The 21,505-nt window shown below is 37.4% G+C and overlaps 1 protein-coding gene across 1 annotated transcript in view; it reads right to left on the bottom strand.

Moving 5' to 3' along the window:
* Window positions 1-2,559: 2,559 nt before the first annotated feature.
* Window positions 2,560-21,505, bottom strand: part of ephx1 (epoxide hydrolase 1, microsomal (xenobiotic)) — a 37,306-nt gene continuing 18,360 nt past the window's right edge. The window contains exons 5-9 of the mRNA XM_061925288.2: window positions 19,965-20,094; window positions 15,358-15,572; window positions 15,170-15,278; window positions 7,204-7,326; window positions 2,560-2,849 (exon numbers count right to left, since the gene is read on the bottom strand). Coding sequence (XP_061781272.1) covers window positions 2,639-2,849; window positions 7,204-7,326; window positions 15,170-15,278; window positions 15,358-15,572; window positions 19,965-20,094 — 788 coding nt within the window. The 3' untranslated portion in view covers window positions 2,560-2,638. The remainder of the gene's footprint in view (window positions 2,850-7,203; window positions 7,327-15,169; window positions 15,279-15,357; window positions 15,573-19,964; window positions 20,095-21,505) is intronic.

Genomic DNA, 21,505 nt, shown 5'->3' with positions numbered 1-21,505 from the left:
CTCCACAACACCAGCAAGAGAGCTGACCTCATGTGTGCAGCTGCTGGCCTGCAAGGTTGCTGGGAGTCTCAGAGGAAGGTACCAACTATAAACACCAGTAGGGGGAAGCATAAACATACGCTGGACTTTTGCACTTTCTGACATTAATGGCGTTTTAGTCATAAGGGCTTGTTGTAACAGCTGTAAATAACATCAGTGCTGCCTCATTAAAAAAAGGATGCAATAATAAGGAACTTCAGCGACATACTCGGGATTATAGTTTGTTGATTGAATAAACAATTGATTGATCTTTACGAATTCTGCCAAAGGCTGGAATTGTTTGATTTAAAAAATTCAAAAAAAATCTCAAGAAATCCCGATTTTGTGACACTTAGAAAAAATTCTAACATTTTGACATTTGGAAATAATCCCGACTTTTTGACACTTAGAAAAAATCCTGACTTCTTGACACTTAGAAAAAATTCTAACATTTTGACATTTGGAAAAAATCCCGACCTTTTGACACTTAGAAAGAATTCTGACTTTTTGACAAAAAAAAATCCGGATTTTTTGACACTCAGACAAAAATCCAGATTTTTTGACACTTAAAAAAAAAATTCAGAGTTTTTGACACTTAGAAAAAAATCCTCACTTCTTGAGACTTACAAAAAATTCTGACTTTTTGACACTTATAAAAAATTCTAACATTTTGACATTTGGTAAAAATCCAGATTTTTTGACACTTAGAAAGAATTCTGACTTTTTGACAAAAAAATCCGGATTTTTTGACACTTAGAAAAAAATCCAGATTTTTTGACACTTAAAAAAAAAATTCTGATTTTTTGACACTTACAAAAAAAATCCCGTTGGGATTTTTTCCAAATGTCAAAATGTTAGAATTTTTTCTAAGTGTCGAAATGTCAGGATTTTTTTCTAAGTGTCGAAAAGTCAGGATTTTTTTCTAAGTGTCAAAAAGTCTGGATTTTTTCTAAGTGTCAAAAAGTCTGGATTTTTTCTAAGTGTCAAAAAGTCTGGATTTTTTCTAAGTGTCAAAAAGTCTGGATTTTTTTCTAAGTGTCAAAAAGTCAGGATTGTTTCCAAATGTCATTATGTTAGAATTTTTTCTAAGTGTCAAAAAGTCAGAATTTTTTCCAAGTGTCAAAAAAATCGTGATTTTTTTTCTAAGTGGCAAAAAAATCGTGATTTTTTTTGTAAGTGTCAAAAAGTCCGTGTTTTTTTGTGTCAAAAAGTCACAATTTTTTGTAAGTGTCAAAAAGTCTGGATTTTTTCTAAGTGTCAAAAAGTCTGGATTTTTTCTAAGTGTCAAAAAGTCTGGATTTTTTCTAAGTGTCAAAAAGTCAGGATTGTTTCCAAATGTCATTATGTTAGAATTTTTTCTAAGTGTCAAAAAGTCAGAATTTTTTCCAAATGTCAAAAAAATCGGGATTTTTTTTCTAAGTGGCAAAAAAATCTGGATTTTTTTTTGTAAGTGTCAAAAAGTCCTTTTTTTGGTCAAAAAGTCTGGGGGTTGTTTTGTCAAAAAGTCACAATTTTTTGTAAGTGTCAAAAAGTCAAGATTTTTTCCAAATGTCAAAATGTTAGAATGTTTCTAAGTGTCAAAAAGTTGGGATTTTTTCCAAATGTCAAAATGTTAGGATGTTTTCTAAGTGTCAAAAAGTCGAGATTTTTTTCCAAATGTCAAAATGCTAGAATGTTTTCTAAGTGTCAAAAAGTCAGAATTTTTTTCCAGGTGTCAAAAATCTGGATTTTTTACCAGGTGTCAAAAAATCTGGATTTTTTTTGGTCAAAAAGTCTGATTTTTTTCCAAGTGTCAAAAAAAATCGGGATTTTTTTTCTAAGTGGCAAAAAAATCGTGATTTTTTTTTGTAAGTGTCAAAAAGTCATTTTTTTTGGTCAAAAAGTCCGGTTTTTTTGTTGTCAAAAAGTCACAATTTTTTGTACCGGTAAGTGTCAAAAAGTCGGGATTGTTTCCAAATGTCAAAATGTTAGAATGTTTTCTAAGTGTCAAAAAGTCTGGATTTTTTCCAAATGTCAAAATGTTAGAATGTTTTCTAAATGTCAAAAAGTCAGAATTTTTCCCAGGTGTCAAAAAATTGGAATTTTTTTCCAGGTGTCAAAAAATCTGGATTTTTTTCCAGGTGTCGAAAAATCTGGATTTTTTTCCAGGTGTCAAAAAATCTGGATTTTTTTTGGTCAAAAAGTCTGATTTTTTTTAAATGTCAAGAAGTCAGGATTTTTTCCAAATGTCAAAAAGTCGGGATTTTTTCCAAGTGTCAAGAAGTCAGGATTTTTAACCACAAAAAAAATTGGTGTTGCCACAAAAGACATTTCCAGATGTTCAATCGACACTCCACTGCCATCTGGCGGCTGAAGTGGATAGTGCACTCCCTCAATGCGTCACGTTTCATGTGTCAGGTAAATTAATTCCCCTTTCTATTGTACTACCAAGCGTAATGGTCGGCGGGATGTCCACCTTCATTTTAAGCACAAATAGGTCTGGGTTCTTAAGGGTTCAAAGGACTATCATGACTGAAATAAGATGACATTTTAAAATAAAGATTCAATGTAGTACAAGTACATTTATTAAGGCTTTTCCAAACTAACCGTGGCGTTCAGAACCTGCCTCAAGAACGGACCACTAACGTGCCTTGGTCTTCTCCACTATGCAGATGAAGTTGTGAAGGTCCTCGGCCATCAGCTGGGGTTCCTCCATGGCTGCAAAGTGACCTCCGCGAGCCATGGGTGTGTAGGTGAGAAGATTATGCAACTTCTGTTGGACCCACAACTTGGGGCTGTGCATCAGCTCGTTGGGGAAGGATGCAAATCCAGAGGGCACGCACACCGGTATTCTGGGACAAGTCCAGAAGTGTGCATAGTCAGCCTACATTGTGTCCATACTGAATCAAACATTCCTGTTCAAGACGAACACGTTCAAGTCGCCGTCCCCGAGTTTGACTCCAACATTCCCAAAACTAACCCAATAATAATATTTTGGTACCGGTACCAAATTGTATTTCGATACTTTTCTAAATAAAGGGGACCACAAAAAAAATTCATTATTGTCTTTATTTGAACAAAAAATCTAAGGGTCCATTAAACATGTTTATTATTGTAATTTAGTCCTTAAATAAAATAGTGAACATACTAGACAACTTGTCTTTTAGTAGTAAGTAAACAAACAAAGACTCCTAATTATGCAGTAACATATTGTGTCGTTTATACACCTATTATTTTGTACACATTATGAGGGACAAACTGTAAAAATTGATTATTAATCTACATGTTCATTTACTGTTAATATCTGCTTATTTTCTGTTTGAACATGTTCTATCTACACTTCTGTTAAAATGTAATAATCACTTATTCTTCTCTTCTTTGATACTTGACATTAGTTTTGGATGATACCACACATTTAGGTATGGATGTGATACCAAGTAGTTACAGGATCATACATTGGTCATATTCAAAGTCCTCATGTGTCCAGGGACGTATTTACTGACTTTATAAACATAATATAAATTTTAAAAAAAACGAAAAAAGATTTTGCGATGCTAAAAAAATATCGATGCAATCATAGTAGTATCGACTAGATACGCTCTTGTACTTGGTATCATTACAGTCAGGGCCGGCCCGTGGCATAGGCCGTATAGGCAAATGCTAAGGGCGCCGTCCATCAGGGGGCGCCACGCCAGTGCCACAAATGTTGGAGAAAAAAAAAGAGGAAAAAAAAAGTTGGTACTATTATTTCTAAATACAAAAAATAATCCCACGTTAATTAAAATGCAAAGTAAAGCCTATTTAATAGAAATATTATTTGTTACAACGGCTGCGTTGACCCTGGATCTCAGGAAACAGAGTGGACCGACACCAGCAGATGACATGGCACCCCAAACCATCACCCAACCATGCAAATTTTGCATTTCCTTTGGAAATCGAGGTCCCAGAGTCTGGAGGAAGACAGGAGAGGCACAGGATCCACGTTGCCTGAAGTCTAGTGTAAAGTTTCCACCATCAGTGATGGTTTGGGGTGCCATGTCATCTGCTGGTGTCGGTCCACTCTGTTTCCTGAGATCCAGGGTCAACGCAGCCGTCTAGCAGCAAGTTTTAGAGCACTTCATGCTTCCTGCTGCTGACCTGCTCTATGGAGATGGAGATTTCAAGTTCCAACAGGACTTGGCGCCTGCACACAGCGCAAAATCTACCCGTGCCTGGTTTACGGACCATGGTATTTCTGTTCTAAATTGGCCCGCCAACTCCCCTGACCTTAGCCCCATAGAAAATCTGTGGGGTATTGTGAAAAGGAAGATGCAGAATGCCAGACCCAAAAACGCAGAAGAGTTGAAGGCCACTATCAGAGCAACCTGGGCTCTCATAACACCTGAGCAGTGCCAGAAACTCATCGACTCCATGCCACGCCGCATTAACGCAGTAATTGAGGCAAAAGGAGCTCCAACCAAGTATTGAGTATTGTACATGCTCATATTTTTCATTTTCATACTTTTCAGTTGGCCAACATTTCTAAAAATCCCTTTTTTGTATTAGCCTTAAGTAATATTCTAATTTTGTGACACACGGAATTTTGGATTTTCATTTGTTGCCACTTCAAATCATCAAAATTAAATGAAATAAACATTTGAATGCATCAGTCTGTGTGCAATGAATAAATATAATGTACAAGTTACACCTTTTGAATGCAATTACTGAAATAAATCAAGTTTTTCAAAATATTCTAATTTACTGGCTTTTACCTGTATACACTTCACTGCCGATGTGGGGGGGCGCCACCTAAAATCTTGCCTAGGGTGCCAGATTGGTTAGGGCCGGGCCTGATTACAGTGGATGTCAGGTGTAGATCCACCCATGGCATTTGTTTACATTGTGACGGCGGTGAGCTATTGTATCCTCCTACGGTGTGTAGTGAAGCATGTTTAGCTATTCCTCGTCCTCCAGTGATAAATGTACTTGTAAGAAACTTACTTTATTTGTTGCCATGGAGACAAGGATTAGTGATTAAGAAGTAGCTAAAACACAACTGGATGGTGTTTCAGTGTTATAACTTCACCTTTATCTTTACTTTTTACACCAAAATGCGTCCGTTCTCCCTTTTCTGTCTCCACACTGTGTCTGCTTGTAAGTACTCAGTGTGTGTGCGCTGCCGATTTCGAGGCGGTATAGTACCGATTATGATTCATTAGTATACCGGTACTGTAATAGTACCGGTATACTGTACAACCCTATCAGAGACATAAAGAGAATGAACAACAATGAAGTATTTTTGTACCTACAACAGCTCTTTTCCTTCAGTTGTGCAACATTTTAATTGGTCAGTTGTGGAAAAAGAGGATGAAAGAACGTGTGAGAAGACCACCACGACAGAAAAAAAGGATCTTTGAAAGTTAATTTCCTGTTGCTCCTTTCACCCTTTTACATAACCACAAATTCTGATTTTTCAAAAACACGTAACGACAAAAAAACTACAGCACGGTGACATAAACGAACCAATATTTTCTAGAAATGAGCGCTTTAGATGCTGGTAAAAGCAGTCGACCATGTATGTGGTCATGGACGTTTTAGGAACAAGAAGACCATGGAGCAGGACTTAGGGTTGGCTATTGTTTACAGTTTAACTGCCAAATCAGTACTTTGGAAAAGAAAATGTGCCGGTGCTTAAAAAATGTTGTAAACCCCATTAAAATGCAAACTATGCCTTTAGTCTTTAGAGAGTGGGGCAAATACTTCAAAAAAATAAGTAAGCTATATACAATATGCAATAAAATCCAAAACAAATTGTTATAATTTTTGCAGCAAAACAGGCAACAAATAGAATGTGCAAAAAAACAACTTGCTTGTGATGTTTTCAGAATTCCAGCGTTCATGAATGCACCTCGCTAGCATTGACAGTGACGGGTACCGTATTTTCCGCACTATAAGGCGCACCTAAAAACCACAAATTTTCTCAAAAGCTGACAGTGCGCCTTATAACCCGGTGCGCTTTATATATGGATAAATATTAAGATTCATTTTCATAAAGTTTCGGTCTCGCAACTTCGGTAAACAGCCGCCATCTTTTTTTCCTGGTAGAACAGGAAGCGCTTCTTCTTCTACGCAAGCAACCGCCAAGGTAAGCACCCGCCCCCATAGAACAGGAAGCGCTTCTTCTTCTACTGTAAGCAACCACCCGCCCGCGTAGAAGAAGAAAAAGCGCGCGAATATCACCGTACGTTTCATTTCCTTTGTGTGTTTACATCTGTAAAGACCACAAAATGGCTCCTACTAAGCGACCGGGATCCGGTTCATGAAAAGACGCAATCTCTCCATCCGCACACGGATTACTATTTCACAGCAACTGATATTCCTGTGAACCGCACTGTGGATACAACGGGAGCACGTACGGTGAATATTCGCACCACAGGGAATGAGAAGTCATCCTTCACTGTGGTTCTAGCTTGCCATGCTAATGGCCAGAAACTTCCACCCATGGTGATATTCAAAAGGAAGACCTTGCCAAAAGAGACCTTTCCAGCCGGCGTCATCATAAAAGCTAACTCGAAGGGATGGATGAAGAAAAGATGAGCGAGTGGTTAAGGTAAGTTTAAGTTTACGCGAAGAGGCCGGGTGGCTTTTTTCACGCAGCTCTGTCCATGTTGATATACGTATGTTTGTGATTGCACATTTGCGTACATTTTGGGAGTGAACAGAGTTGTTAGAACGCTGGTTTTTAATATATTATTAAAGTTTGACTGACCTGACTGTTTTTTTGACATTCCTTTAGCGCAGTTAGATGCGGCTTACAACATGGGGCGGCTTATTGGTGGACAAAGTTTTGAAATATGCCGTTCATTGAAGGCGCGGCTTATAACCCAGGGCGCCTTATGGTGCGGAAAATACGGTACATAATAAGGAAGTCTCGTGTTGATTTTGTGGCAGTGTTGTATCTGCTATCTATTAACATGTTAATAAAGAGTGTCATGATGCTACAGTGAGACCATATTTTTTCCCAGTCTTGCTACTACTACTGGTGCCATTATGAAGCAGACTTTTGGTACCCATTCCTATTGAGGAGTTGGATGAACTAAACGGAGTCAACTTAAACAGGTTCCACTGTATTGTATTTGTTTTCATTTTATTTTAGGAGACATATATTGGGAATTACCTAACATCCTTCTACAATGGAGGAGACGTTACAAAAACAGCGGGACTTACTTCATGTGCGGATGATTGAGGCCTTTGGAAAAGTTCTCCTTGTAGAATCTCATTGAGGGAATGATGCAGCCTGATGTCCAGTAGATCATCACGTTGGTCAGCAGGTCATCCAGAGAGAACTTCCTTCAATGCACACGTACCAACAAGGTCAGTTCATGCAAACACACAAATCTGCTGCGTGATCTACTCGGTAACAGGTGCTAAATACTGTGTGCAAACGGAAACAATTGCACGTAATCTGTGCCTAAACAAGATTCTGTTACTTATTTACTAATATTAGACCCTAAACCGAACATCACCGCCCCACATGTGTACCAGTATGTTTACATGCACCCAAAAAAATCATTTTTGACTGGGTTTGGTTGGAACTAGCTTTTTAAAAGACATTTAAAAATCTTACTTAGGTTTTAAAAACATTTTAAAAAATGTTAATTGTTAAAATTGTTTTAAAAAAATCAAAAAATTTAAAAATTGTTTAAAATTGTTTTTAAAAAATCAAAAAATTTAAAAATTGTTTTACTTTTTTTTTTTAAAAGTTAAAAAAAATAAAAAAAAATAAAAAAAAATAAAAAAAATAAAAAAAGTTTAAAAAATAAAAAAAATAAAAAAAATAAAAAAAAATTTAAAAATTTAAAAAATTTAAAAAAGTTTAAAAAGTTTAAAAAATAAAAAAAAATTTAAAAAAATAAAAACATTTAAAAACATTTTTAAAAAGTTAAAAAAATTTGAAAATCATTTTTTACCTTGAAAATCATTTTTACCCTTGAAAATTTTTTTTTACCTTGAAATTTTTTTTTACCTTGAACATTTTTTTTTTACCTTGAGAATGATTTTTTACCTTGAAAAAAATGTTTTACCTTGAAAAAAGAAATTTACCTTGAAATTTTTTTTTTACCTTGAAAATCATTTGTTTACCTTGAAAATCATTTTTAGCCTTGAAAAAAAAAATTTACCTTGAAAATTTTTTTTACCTTGAAAATCATGTTTTAACTAAAAACACTTTTTTTTATTTTAAAATTTTTTGTTACTTTTTTAATTTTTTTTTTAATTTTTGTAAAAAAAAAAATATTTTTTTTAAAAAGAATTTTTAATTTCTACATTTTTTTTAATTTTTTCAAAAAAATTTATTAAAAAAAAAAAATTTTTTTTTAAAATTTTAATTTTTTTAAAATATTTTTAACTTTTTTTTAACTTTTTTAAACTTTTTTTTTTTTTTAATTTTTTTACCCTAACCCTAACCTTAACCCTAAAAAAAATGTTAATTGTTAAAATTGTTTAAAAAAATCAAAATTTTTAAAAATTGTTTAAAAAAATTTAAATTTAATTAGTAAGTGGTGCCCATTACGTCGATCGCCAGCTACGACTGGTAGCTCGCAAAGGGTGTTTCAGTCCATCACCAGCCAGGCATTAAAAAAAAATAAAGCTAAAAATGATGGATTCAATCTTCACCAAGACGTCACTTGATTGACATTCACCCACACAACATCTCATCTGCTGATGTTGTGATCTACATCATCTAATGTAAGATCAATGTACAAGCAGCAGTCGCAACTTGAGAGGCTCTCGCTTTTTATTTTTTATTAAACAGCCTTAAGTTGGTCTGATTGTGCTAACTAAATAAAGTTTCAAAAAGTACCTTCCACAAGCATAATGTACTATAGCATTTATTGATGCAATTATTATGCTTTAACTTAAAATACTAGTCAAAAAAGTGATAATGATGAAGATAAAACACTTTTTCACATGTTCTTGTAATCAGACCATATTTTCGGTATATTATATTTATGTAAAAATTCCACCTAATATACCAAAAATATGTTCCGATTACAAGAACATTTGAAAAGGTATATGAAGAAGAAGACATAATGAACCTCTTTGAGCAAGATAATACAACACGTCAACATACACTGAACATTTTTTTTGTAGAAATGACCCCTTTGGCTCTGAAATATTATATCAAAAAAAGCAGATGGCACTTTTTAGCAATAAAAACATGGTAGAACCAGGTCTTTATGAGCTGGTGGACTTATTTAGGTTGTCCACTTAAGTGTACCGAGAAAACTACTTTTTTAGGCACACCACAGAGAAAATGATCCAGAAAATTTCCAGTTCCTATACAGCTGAGGGGCCATTACGTGGATGGCCAGCTAGCGGTGGATGGTGGAGGGTGTGTCAGTCCATCACCAGCCAGGCATTAAAAAAATAGGCCTAAAGATGATGGATCATCAATCTTCACCAAGACGTGACTTTGGTCACTTGATTGACATTCGCGGCACCCGAGGGTCTTGTGAGATGACGCTGGCTGCTGCCAGGTCATTATTAAGAAAAAACGACCGACAGGAAGGCCAGAAACACTTTTTATTTCAACAGACTCTCGCGCCGTACCTGCTGTCAAAAGCCTAAAGACTGACTGCACAGTTCCTGTCTAAGGCTGAAACGACGCGTCGACGTAGTCGACGTCATCGATTGCGTAAATACGTCGATGCCGTTTTTGTGCGTCGACGCGTCGCATACCTTATTTCCTTGAATAGCCTCCGGGGTGCTAATTAATTTAAAACCTCTTCTTACTCCTGCGCTTACCAAAAGGCGTGGGGTAAATTTAGGCCTGCGCTTATAAATTTGAGTGATGTAAGGATACCATCATGAAAAGCACATTTAATAAAAAAAAACGTTATTATGGTCTTACCTAGTGATGGGTTGATGAGGCGTCATGAAGCGTTTCGACACATTGCAAAACTGTATTGATACTGTGTCGATACTGTGTCACTAAATACTGACATCTGCTGGACATTAAAAATCCCTACAGGCAACCTATGGACCGACTCAACTGACACTGATTTGATGCTCTAGTACAGGGGTCACCAACCTTTTTGAAACCAAAAACTACTTCTTGGGTACTGATTAATGCGAAGGGCTACCAGTTTGATACACACTTAAATAAATAAATATATTGTCATCTGTAAGTTACACGTAAGTGTGATTTAAACAAGAATAGCTAAATAAATAAATTTATATAAATAAAAAAAATGGGTATTTCTGTCTGTCATTCCGTCGTACATTTTTTTTTCCTTTTACGGAAGGTTTTTTGTAGAGAATAAATGATGAAAAAAACACTTAATTGAACGGTTTAAAAGAGGAGAAAACACGAAAAAAATTAAAATAAAATTTTGAAACATAGTTCATCTTCAATATCGACTCTTTAAAATTCAAAATTCAACCGACAAAAAGAAGAGAAAAGCTAGCTAATTTGAATCTTTTTGAAAATATTAAAAAAAGAATTTATGGAACATCATTAGTCATTTTTCCTGATTAAGATACATTTTAGAATTTTGATGACATGTTTTAAATTGGTTAAAATCCAATCTGCACTTTGTTAGAATATTTAACAAATTGGACCAAGCTATATTTCTAACAAAGACAAATCAGTATTTCTTCTAGATTTTCCAGAACAAAAATTTTAAAAGAAATTCAAAATACTTTGAAATAAGATTTAAATTTGATTCTACAGATTTTCTAGATTTGCCAGAATCATTTTTTTGAATCTTAATCATAGTAAGTTTGAAGAAATATTTCACAAATATTCTTCGTCAAAAAACCAGAAGCTAAAATATTTATTATTCTTTACAATAAAAATAAAAAAATTTACTTGAACATTGATTTAAATTGTCAGGAAAGAAGAGGAAGACATTTAAAAAGGTAAAAAGGTATATTTGTTTAAAAATCCTAAAATCATTTTTAAGGTTGTATTTTTTCTCTAAAATTGTATTTCTAAAAGTAATAAGAAGCAAAGTAAAAAATAAATGAATTTATTTAAACAAGTGAAGACCCATCCATCCATCCATTTTCTACCGCTTATTCCAAGTGAAGACCAAGTCTTTAAAATATTTTCTTGGATTTTCAAATTCTATTTGAGTTTTGTCTCTTTTAGAATTAAAAATGTCGAGCAAATCGAGACCAGCTTGCTAGTAAATAAATACAATTTAAAAAATAGAGGCAGCTCACTGGTAAGTGCTGCTCTTTGAGCTATTTTTAGAACAGGCGAGCGGGTGACTCATCTGGTCCTTACGGGCTACCTGGTGACCGCGGGCCCCGCGTTGGTGACCCCTGCCCTAGTATATACAATAATATAAACCAAGTCATTGTATTTCATTTAGGATTATTTCATATCTTCATTTAAATAAAAATATATGTTTATCTTTTTTAGATACAGTCAATAAATAATGTGAACATGTATCATAACATGGAAATCTAAGAGAACGTGTTGTGGATGATTGTGGACTGGGAATTTTTTTAATTTTATTTTTTTTACACATTTTTATAAAAAAAAAAAAAAAAAAAGTTTTTCCGACGTATTACATTTTAGACGATTTCTCTTAGTTATTATTTCTCCGGCTGTAGAAAAGAGCCGCCCACAGGGCACAGAGGAGGCGTCAGTGCGACACAGTTGGCGTATCGGTCACGTGACCAAAACAGCTCATGATCGGTCACGTGACTTTCTAAAACCGACACAGGGTTTCGCTGTATGAGCTCGACGCATGCGCCGATGCATCGGTGTTGCCGGACCCATCACTAGTCTTACCTTTACTTATGAGTCCATGCGCAGCTGCTTCTGATCAAAAGCATCGATAACTTGTTTATAGAAGTCTCCCTTATCTTTCTTCAGTTTTAAAAGTCTCTCTGTCTCGATGGAGATATTCCTTTAAGTGCTTTGATTGAAAGTCCAGTTTAGAAAAGTGTTTTATTTTAGATATGTAATCCTCCATGTTAAAAGTGCTCACTCTTGTTGCTTGTTGTCTTCTTCTGCAGCACCGGTCTTCTGCAGTACCGGTAGTCGCAAGAAGGATCACTAGCGCCCTCTACCAGCAGGAGGCATGAATCATTTAATGACTCATATTTGACACACGCAGCTACGGTATATTAATAAAACATAGCTGCTTACTGTTGTTTTTAGCATATTTAATAGCTTGGACTTTAAATCCTACTGAATAGATTTTTAATCTTCTTCCCTTTATGCCATTTCAAATGATTGAAATCAGCCTCCTCCATTTTGAAAATGATGACTCGTGACGTGACGATTTTGACCCGGCGGAAATTCTAGACATGCGCCAATAAAAATTATATTTTGCGAAACGAGTTTGACCCGGTGTTAATCCTGACATGGCGGTAATGCTAAGCATGCGCTAATTATTTTGCGAAACGAGTTTGACTCGGCAGTAATTCTAGGCATGCGAATACTCGCTACAATTCAAGGAAATACGCACTTTTTTGTATTGGATGTTTATCTTTATTTTTGCACATTTTAAAGCAAAATAAGCAATACTTTTACTTTTGAAATGCTTATACTATTGCAGAATATTAAGATTTGCACTGGATGTTTACTTTTATATTTTCACATTAAAAAGCAAATAAGCTACTTTTAATGTTGTTAAATGTTAAAAGTTTTAAATGTTTACATTGTTACAGAATATTTTGTCATGTTGTTGTCAATGTTGACTGAGTGGCCATACTTAAATAAATAAAAACATTTAAAAACATTTTTAAAAAGTAAAAAAAATTTGAAAATCATTTTTTACCTTGAAAATCATTTTTACCCTTGAAAATTTTTTTTACCTTGAAATTTTTTTTAACTTGAAATTTTTTTTTACCTTGAGAATGATTTTTTACCTTGAAAAAAATGTTTTACCTTGAAAAAAGAAATTTACCTTGAAATTTTTTTTTACCTTTTTTTTTTTTGTAAATAAAAGCCATGCCTTTTGAAAAAACTGGCCTACATTTATTTTTTCATCTTCATTTTAAATTAAAAAAAATAATCGGTAAAAGGAAAAATAATCTATAGATTAATCGGGAAAAAAAAAATCTATAGATTAACCGATTAATCGGAAACAAAATAATCTATAGATTAATCGATAGAAAAATAATCGTTAGCTGCAGCCTTTTTCCTGTCTTCACAAAAAAAGCCCTGCTTCATCCTGCCTGCGCTAACAAAATAAGAGTCTCAGAAAGCTAGCAAGCTAGGGAGTTTGCCGCCAATGTATTTCTTGTAAAGTGCATAAAAAGGAGTATGGAAGCTGGACAAACTTTCATGTGGTATTGGACAGAAAGGAGGACTTTTTTCTCTCCTCCATTTCAAAATGTGGAGGTTATCATCACTATTGTCTGATTCCAATCAATGCAAGTCATCAACTTATATTCTTGTCTTCATGAAAGAAACATGCTTGTATTATCATTAAACATGTTAACCTCTCTTTCATAAATAAATCAATATAAATGATATATATGAATCATCCCCTCCACTTGGTCCATTGAAAAGTAGCTCGCCTGCAGAAAAAGTGTGGCCACCCCTGATTTACCCAAACATCACTGGGTGTGACAGTTTGAACCAGTCAGTTCATCCATTCATATTTGTACGTACATCCCTTATTTCATGAATGTGGTCTGCATAATGATCATAATACTGCCATATATGGTTACATACAGTACATTTGTATTATACTTAAGGCTGAAACGACGCGTCGACGTAGTCGACGTCATCGGTTACGTAAATATGTCGACGCCGTTTTTGTGCGTCGGCGCGTCGCATATTTACGTCACACTACTGTCATGGCGGAGCGCAAAGCAGACGATGCGAGCGAGGGGAAAAAAGCACGCCAAAAGTCGTCAAAAGTGTCGGAGTATTTCAATAAACGGCCTAATAATGTTGTTGTATGCACACTGTGTCGAGCGGAAATGGCCTATCATAGCAGCACAACGGCTATGAAGGAACATTTGAAAAGAAAACCCCCGACAGCGTTCTTGCCATCACCATCAACAAGTCAATCGTCCACGTGCGTATACGTTGTCATTATTACACAAAAACATGAATGTGTCATTTGTATCTGCGTTGTAAATTCATAAACTAAAGCACCGTTTGCTCTGAGAGGCGCGTTTGGCGTGCCTGTTCAGTGTTTACAAAGACGCGCTCCTCTTTAACGCTGTGGAGAGGCGGCGGCGGCGAGCGAGCGGCGAGGCGGGGCACGCCGGGAGCGACGCCGCAAGAGACAGGGGACGACGAGCGAGCGAGGAAGAGGAGCTGAAAAGCGAGGAAAGAAAGAGAAATGAGTTGGAAGAGAAAAGACTTTGTGTAAAATTAAAAGATTGTAAACCTGGCAAAGCCGTCTGGCGTTCAGTCTGTCGGTCCTGAAAGAACCCCACGGCACAAGACGTGTCACAAACGCTAACGTTAATTAGTTGTGCAAATACCTTTTACAACATTAACAGTTACATATACTATGTACAAACCAACAATTAACTTTCACTTTAATCATACTATCATTGTTGTGTTATTAAGCAAAATAAGCAATACTTTTACTTTTGTTGAAATGTTTACACTGTACACTTTTTTGTATTGGATGTTTAGCTTTATTTTTGCACATTTTAGCAAATAAGCAATACTTTTACTTTTGTTGAAATGTTTACACTTGTTACAGAATATTTCCGTTTTGCACTTTTTTGTATTGGATGTTTATCTTTATTTTTGCACATTTTAAAGCAAAATAAGCAATACTTTTACTTTTTAAATGCTTATACTATTCCAGAATATTAAGATTTGCACTGGATGTTTACTTTTATATTTGCACATTAAAAAGCAAATAAGCTACTTTTAATTTTGTTAAATGTTAAAAGTTTTAAATGTTTACATTGTTACAGAATATTTTGTCATGTTGTTGTCAATGTTGACTGAGTGGCCATACTTTTTTTTTTGTAAATAAAAGCCATGCCTTTTGAAAAAACTGGCCTACATTTATTTTTTCCTCTTCATTTTAAATAAAAAAAATAATCGGCAAAAGGAAAAATAATCTATAGATTAATCGAAAAAATAATCTATAGATTAACCGATTAATCGAAAAAAATAATCTATAGATTAATCGATAGAAAAATAATCGTTAGCTGCAGCCCTAATTATACTAGTGAGATGAAAGTGTTTTACCTAGTGAGTCCTCCATCTTCCAGGTTTTTAAAGTCCTTACTAGTCCACGTGGAGAACTTCTCCAGGATGTACGCTGCCAGACCGACTGGTGAGTCATTCAATCCTCGACCTGGTGGGGACGAAGAGAAAATGTTACAAAGACAGGCCGTGACAAAAGTAAAGAGAGATTGCCCGCTCTTGCTCCTCACCTGCAGTGTCGGGCTTGGTGGCCTGGATGTGCATGTAGCCGGTCTCTGTGATGGCATTGACAAACAGTTTCTGCACGCAGGGGTACATGCGCTCAATGTCCGTGCTGGTGAACCCAAACAGCTTGGGGAAGTGGCGGCCCAACAGGATTGATAGAAACATGGTGAAGCTCAGCTTGCCAGCCGGGGCAAAGTTCACATGGAGGCCTTTGACTGTCCTGGAGAAAATAAGGCCATGGATAAAGGTTTTATGTCATAAATCACCAAAATCTAGCGGTGGGCAGATCCATCTACAGTCAGGGTCAAAAGTGTAAATACACTTGTAAAGAACATCATGTCATGGCTGTCTTGACTTTACAATCATTTCTATTTTTTTGTGATGTAGTGATTGGAGCACATACTTGTTGCTCACAAAAAACATTCATGAAGTTTGCTTCTTTTATGAATTTATTATGAAAATGTGAGGGTCAAAAGTATACATACAGCAATGTTAATATTTGCTTACATGTCCCTTGGCAAGTTGACCTGCAATAAGGCGCTTTTGGTAGCCATCCACAAGCTTCTGCTTGACCACTTGACCACTAAATTGCTGCAGTTCAGCTAAATGTGTTGACATGGACTTGTTTCTTCAGCATTGTCCACAGGACTTTGGGAAGGCCATTCTAAAACCTTCATTCTAGCCTGATTTAGCTATTCCTTTACCACTTTTGAGGTGTGTTTGGGGTCATTGTCCTGTTGGCCCAAGACCCAACCTCCGGGCTGATGATTTTAGCTTGTCCTGAACAATTTGGAGGTAATCCTGCTTTTTCATTGTCCCATTTAAAGCAGCAGTTCCATTGGCAGCAAAACAGGCCCAGAGCATAATACTACCACCACCATGCTTGACGGTAGGTGTGGTGTTCCTGGGATTAAAGGCCTCTCCTTTTCTCCTCCAAACATATTGCTGGGTATTGTGGCCAAACAGCTCCATTTTTGTTTCATCTGACCACAGAACTTACCTCCAGAAGGTCTTATCTTTGTCCATGTGATGTCAGATGAAACAACAATTTAATAAATTCACGAATGTCTTTTGTGACCAACAAGTATGTGCTCCAATCACTACATCACAAACAAATAAGAGTTGTAGAAATGATTGGAAACTCAAGACAGCCATGACATTGTTCTTTACAACAACTTTGAACCACGACTGTAAATAGTGATACCAAGGTTAACATCGGAATAATGTTTATATATATACTAGGGATGTCCCGATCAGATATTTGGATCGGATCGGCCGCCAATATTTGCCAAAAAATGCGTATCGGCAAGGCATGGGAAAATGCCGATCCAGATCCAGTTTAAAAAAAAACTCCGCTCCGTGTTTTCCAACGCACCTATTTAAATAGTACATTCCACTTTTCTGCTGCTCCCTAATTTCCGTTCCGCATTTTCCAGCACACCTTCAACACATCCACAGGTCTGTGGAGTCTCACGCAGTTGCTTTTAGCTGCTGGCATTACACGACAGACTCTTCTCACTCTTTCCTGTGTCTCCCTCTCACAGACAGCAAGCGCACCTTCTTACACACGTTACATACTGTCACGTCATACGTCACATACTGTCACGTCATACGTCACATACTGTCACGTCATACGTCACATACTGTCACGTCATACGTCACATACGTATACGTCCTCCCCGAGCAGAGAGGTAGCAGCATGGCTAACGTTAGCCGTGATGCTAGCACAGCCGCGCGAGCAACGCTCCCTCTAAGGTGCTCGCCTGTGCAATTGCGCACTGTTTAAGCGTCCTCTGCGCATAGCAAATCTATGCCACGCACAAAATCAAATAAAAAAATAAGCGCGTAACAATTTTCGACACACGGACACGACAGAGAAAACAGTTTTCGTCTTCATTGTTCAAATATTATAAAGTCTGTCGAGACGCTTATCTCCATTCGGTGCCACACGTCCACACCATCAAAATGCTGAGGCAAAAATTTCCAGATCAACACCGTATGAAAAAATTTGTGATTTTTTTAGTTGTGATTTCCTTCTCTGCATGAAAGTTTAAAAGTAGCATATATTAATGCAGTATGAAGAAGAATGTTTTACTGTAGACATGCAAGTCTTGAAAGAAAATGTTGAAAATCAAGACTACATTTCCTGCAAATGGGTGCATTTCTACCCTATATTTTAACTTTAGATTTATTCTCATATCAAACTCTATTGGCTGTCTTTTTGACACTTACATCCGGCGCCCCCCTCCACACCCTGGATTATAAATAATGTAAATAATTCAATGTGATTATCTTGTGTGATGACTGTATTATGATGATAGTATATATCTGATAGTATATATCTGTATCATGAATCAATTTAAGTGGACCCCGACTTAAACAAGTTGAAAAACGTATTGGGGTGTTACCATTTAGTGGTCAATTGTACGGAATATGTACTTCACTGTGCAACCTACTAATAAAAGTCTCAATCAATCAATCAAAACACATAGAATCATCATACTGCTGTGATTATATGCATCAAGTGTTCATTCAAGGCTAAGGCAAAATATCGAGATATATATCGTGTATCGCAATATGGCCTTAAATAATCGCAATATTAAAAAAAGGCCATATCGCCCAGCCCTAGTTCAATGATGCCATTTCTGTTTGTCATGTATAATTTTGTCTATTTTGTGTTTATCCTTGAATAAACAGGTCAGTTTCTTGTTACCAACCATTGTGTATTATTCAAACTCCCCTAATTCAGCTGGCTAGTTGTTATCAAGAGTACTAAAACCCTTTTCAACATGATTCTGACAACTAAGTAGGCTAAATAACTTTAAACTTTAATACATGCTCGGATAGGCCGGTATCGGTCAATATCGGTATCGGATCGGAAGTGCAAAAACCTGGATCGGGACATCCCTAATATATACACAGTACAGGCCAAAAGTTTGGACACACCTTCTCCACAATGTTTTCTTTATGTTCATGACTATTTACATTGTAGATTGTCACATCAAAACTATGAATGAACACATGTGGAGTTATGTACTTAACAAAAAAAGGTGAAATAACTGAAAACATGTTTCATATTCTAGTTTCTTCAAAATAACCACCCTTTGCTCTGATTACTTTTTTTGCACATTCTTGGCATTCTCTCGATAAACTTCAACTTCATTGATACCTGCAAAGCCTACAATGCATTGCATTTTTTTCTATTGCGCCGCATCAATCCTTTGAGCCCTACAAAGCGTGTTTAATAAAGGTTGAGGTTTTGTACTTGGAGCCATTTTCAATATTCTGTTTCTGCCCGACTTGTTTTTTTGCGGTTTGCTAGCGCACAGTGTTACAAACTGCAGTTGGCAACACGAATGACGGAGTTGAGAAGTTTTATAATGCATGAAAAATGATTTGTGTAGCTCGTATGATTCAGACACTGCATGTGGAAAATACATTTAAATAGTCTAACATCCGTCCATCTAACGTCCGCATTGCCGGCAGTAAGTCGGACACGTTTCCAGTGAGGGTTGGACTCCGCCAAGGCTGCCCTTTGTCACCCATTCTGTTCATAACTTTTATGGACAGAATTTCTAGGCGCAGTCAAGGCGTTGAGGGGATCTGGTTTGGTGGCTGCAGGATTAGGTCTCTGCTTTTTGCAGATGATGTGGTCCTGATGGCTTCATCTGGCCAGGATCTTCAGCTCTCACTGGATCGGTTCGCAGCAGAGTGTGAAGCGACTGGGATGAGAATCAGCACCTCCAAGTCCGAGTCTATGGTTCTCGCCCGGAAAAGGGTGGAGTGCCATCTCCGGGTTGGGGAGGAGATCTTGCCCCAAGTGGAGGAGTTCAAGTACCTCGGAGTCTTGTTCACGAGTGAGGGAAGAGTGGATCGTGAGATCGACAGGCGGATCGGTGCGGCGTCTTCAGTAATGCGGACGCTGTATCGATCCGTTGTGGTGAAGCCGGAAGGCAAAGCTCTCAATTTACCGGTCGATCTACGTTCCCATCCTCACCTATGGTCATGAGCTTTGGGTTATGACCGAAAAGACGAGATCACGGGTACAAGCGGCCGAAATGAGTTTCCTCCGCCGGGTGGCGGGGCTCTCCCTTAGAGATAGGGTGAGAAGCTCTGCCATCCGGGGGGAGCTCAAAGTAAAGCCCCTGCTCCTCCACATCGAGAGGAGCCAGATGAGGTGGTTCGGGCATCTAGTCAGGATGCCACCCGAACGCCTCCCTAGGGAGGTGTTTAGGGCACGTCTGACCGGTAGGAGGCCGCGGGGAAGACCCAGGACACGTTGGGAAGACTATGTCTCCCGGCTGGCCTGGGAACGCCTCGGGATCCCCCGGGAAGAGCTGGACGAAGTGGCTGGGGAGAGGGAGGTCTGGGCTTCCCTGCTTAGGCTACTGCCCCCGCGACCCGACCTCGGATAAGCGGAAGAAGGTGGATGGGTGGTGGTGGATAGTCTAACATCCAGTAATGCCACTTTTCCACTGCATTGGGACAGAGTTCTACTCATTTTCCACACATTTCTTTTGCTACAAGCAGGTAGTACAATAAGTCAAATGGAGTTGATAGTAGGCAACTTAATGGCTGGCATATAAACGCTATGGTATGTTGGAAGTCTTACTTGGGCTGCAGCTGAGCCATGTTGGTGGTGACAAGCCAGCCCCAGTCTCCTCCATGAGCATAGAACTGCTTGAAGCCCAGACGCCTCATCAGTTTGTGGAAGATGCGAGCAGCACACACCGAATCGAAACCTGTTTGCATGGAGAACATTTCAGAATAGTGGGAGGTCACAAAGTCACTGACTGTACGTTTAATGTAGCGGTATAACGGTACACCATCACAATGGTTCGGATCGAGCTTCAGTTGTTAGGTCACAGGTTTGGAAAGGGAACACAATGCAACACAAACTTCCACCTCCGGTCTGCAGGCCAGGGTCTCCTAAAGATCCCAAAATCTCATTTTAAAACCCGTGGAGACCTGGCATTCCAGGCTATAGCTCCCAGACTCTGGAACAACTTGCACCAGTCCCTCTGGGATTACTTTTAAAAAACATTTGAAGACTTCTCTTTTTAGTAAAGCTTTCCTTTTAACTATCATTTTTGTATAATTTATTCTAAAAGTAAAAGACTTCCTTGTGGTCTACATAACATGTGATGGTGCTTCTTTGCTCAAAATGTTGCATAGATGATGTTTTACACATCATCTTCAACTCACTTTCTGACAGTCTCTTCAGGATGCGTCGTTTTGTGGGCGGTCTTATTTACGTGCGTCCACTACGACAGTGTCTTCTCCTAGTTGTAGCATGCAAGGACGGGAGTGGAAGAAGTGTCAAAAGATGGCGCTAACTGTTTTAATGACATTCACACTTTATTTCAATCAATAACGGAGCAGCATCTCCTCATCCGTGGCTCACTAGTGCAACAACAACAACACCCGAAATGTGTCCCGTGACCGGAACTCTCTAATAACTAAAGTTCCTTGGGTGAATAATGTAAACTCACTACACCGGTATGTTTTAGTGCTTTCATGGTGAGTTTACTGACAGATATAAGTAAGAACTTTACACTACTTTATATTAGAAATGACAACAGTGGAGGATGAATGTCACAAATTTTCAGGACTTATGCAGACTCAAATTTTCAGGACTTATGCAGATCCCACATACACATCAGCAGGTACCAGAAGGTAGGAAAAGTTGCTTTTGCATAATATTGCGAAACAAAACGCCAGTTAATGTCTGCTAATGGGTGCCATTGTGTGGTCCTTATACACACACCATAATAATACTCGTATGTTTAATTCGCCGACAATCCATCAAACGGTGCGGCTTCATAGCTTACCAAAGTCGTACTAAAACATTTTGACGGATTTTTGAGCGCCGTGTGTAATGTTCTACATTACTTCATCTTGTTTACTGGCCTCATCTTGCAGTCTACACGTATCTCTTATGTGTGACTGCTATCTACTGGTCACACTTATCATTACACCATGTACCAAATAAAATAGCTTCGAGGTCAGTAAGCACAACCAAAATTAGGCGCACCGGGTTATAAGGCGCACTGTCGATTTTTGAGAAAATTAAAGGATTTTAATTGCGCCTTGTAGTCCAAAAAATATGGTACGTACAATTGTTTGAGCAAAACAAAGTCAATAGTACATAAT

The sequence above is a fragment of the Nerophis lumbriciformis genome, linkage group LG29 (assembly GCF_033978685.3).
Source record: "Nerophis lumbriciformis linkage group LG29, RoL_Nlum_v2.1, whole genome shotgun sequence".
NCBI lineage: Eukaryota > Metazoa > Chordata > Actinopteri > Syngnathiformes > Syngnathidae > Nerophis > Nerophis lumbriciformis.
The sequence above is the reverse complement of the archived record's forward strand: the minus strand, read 5'-3'. Positions and strand labels throughout refer to the sequence as shown.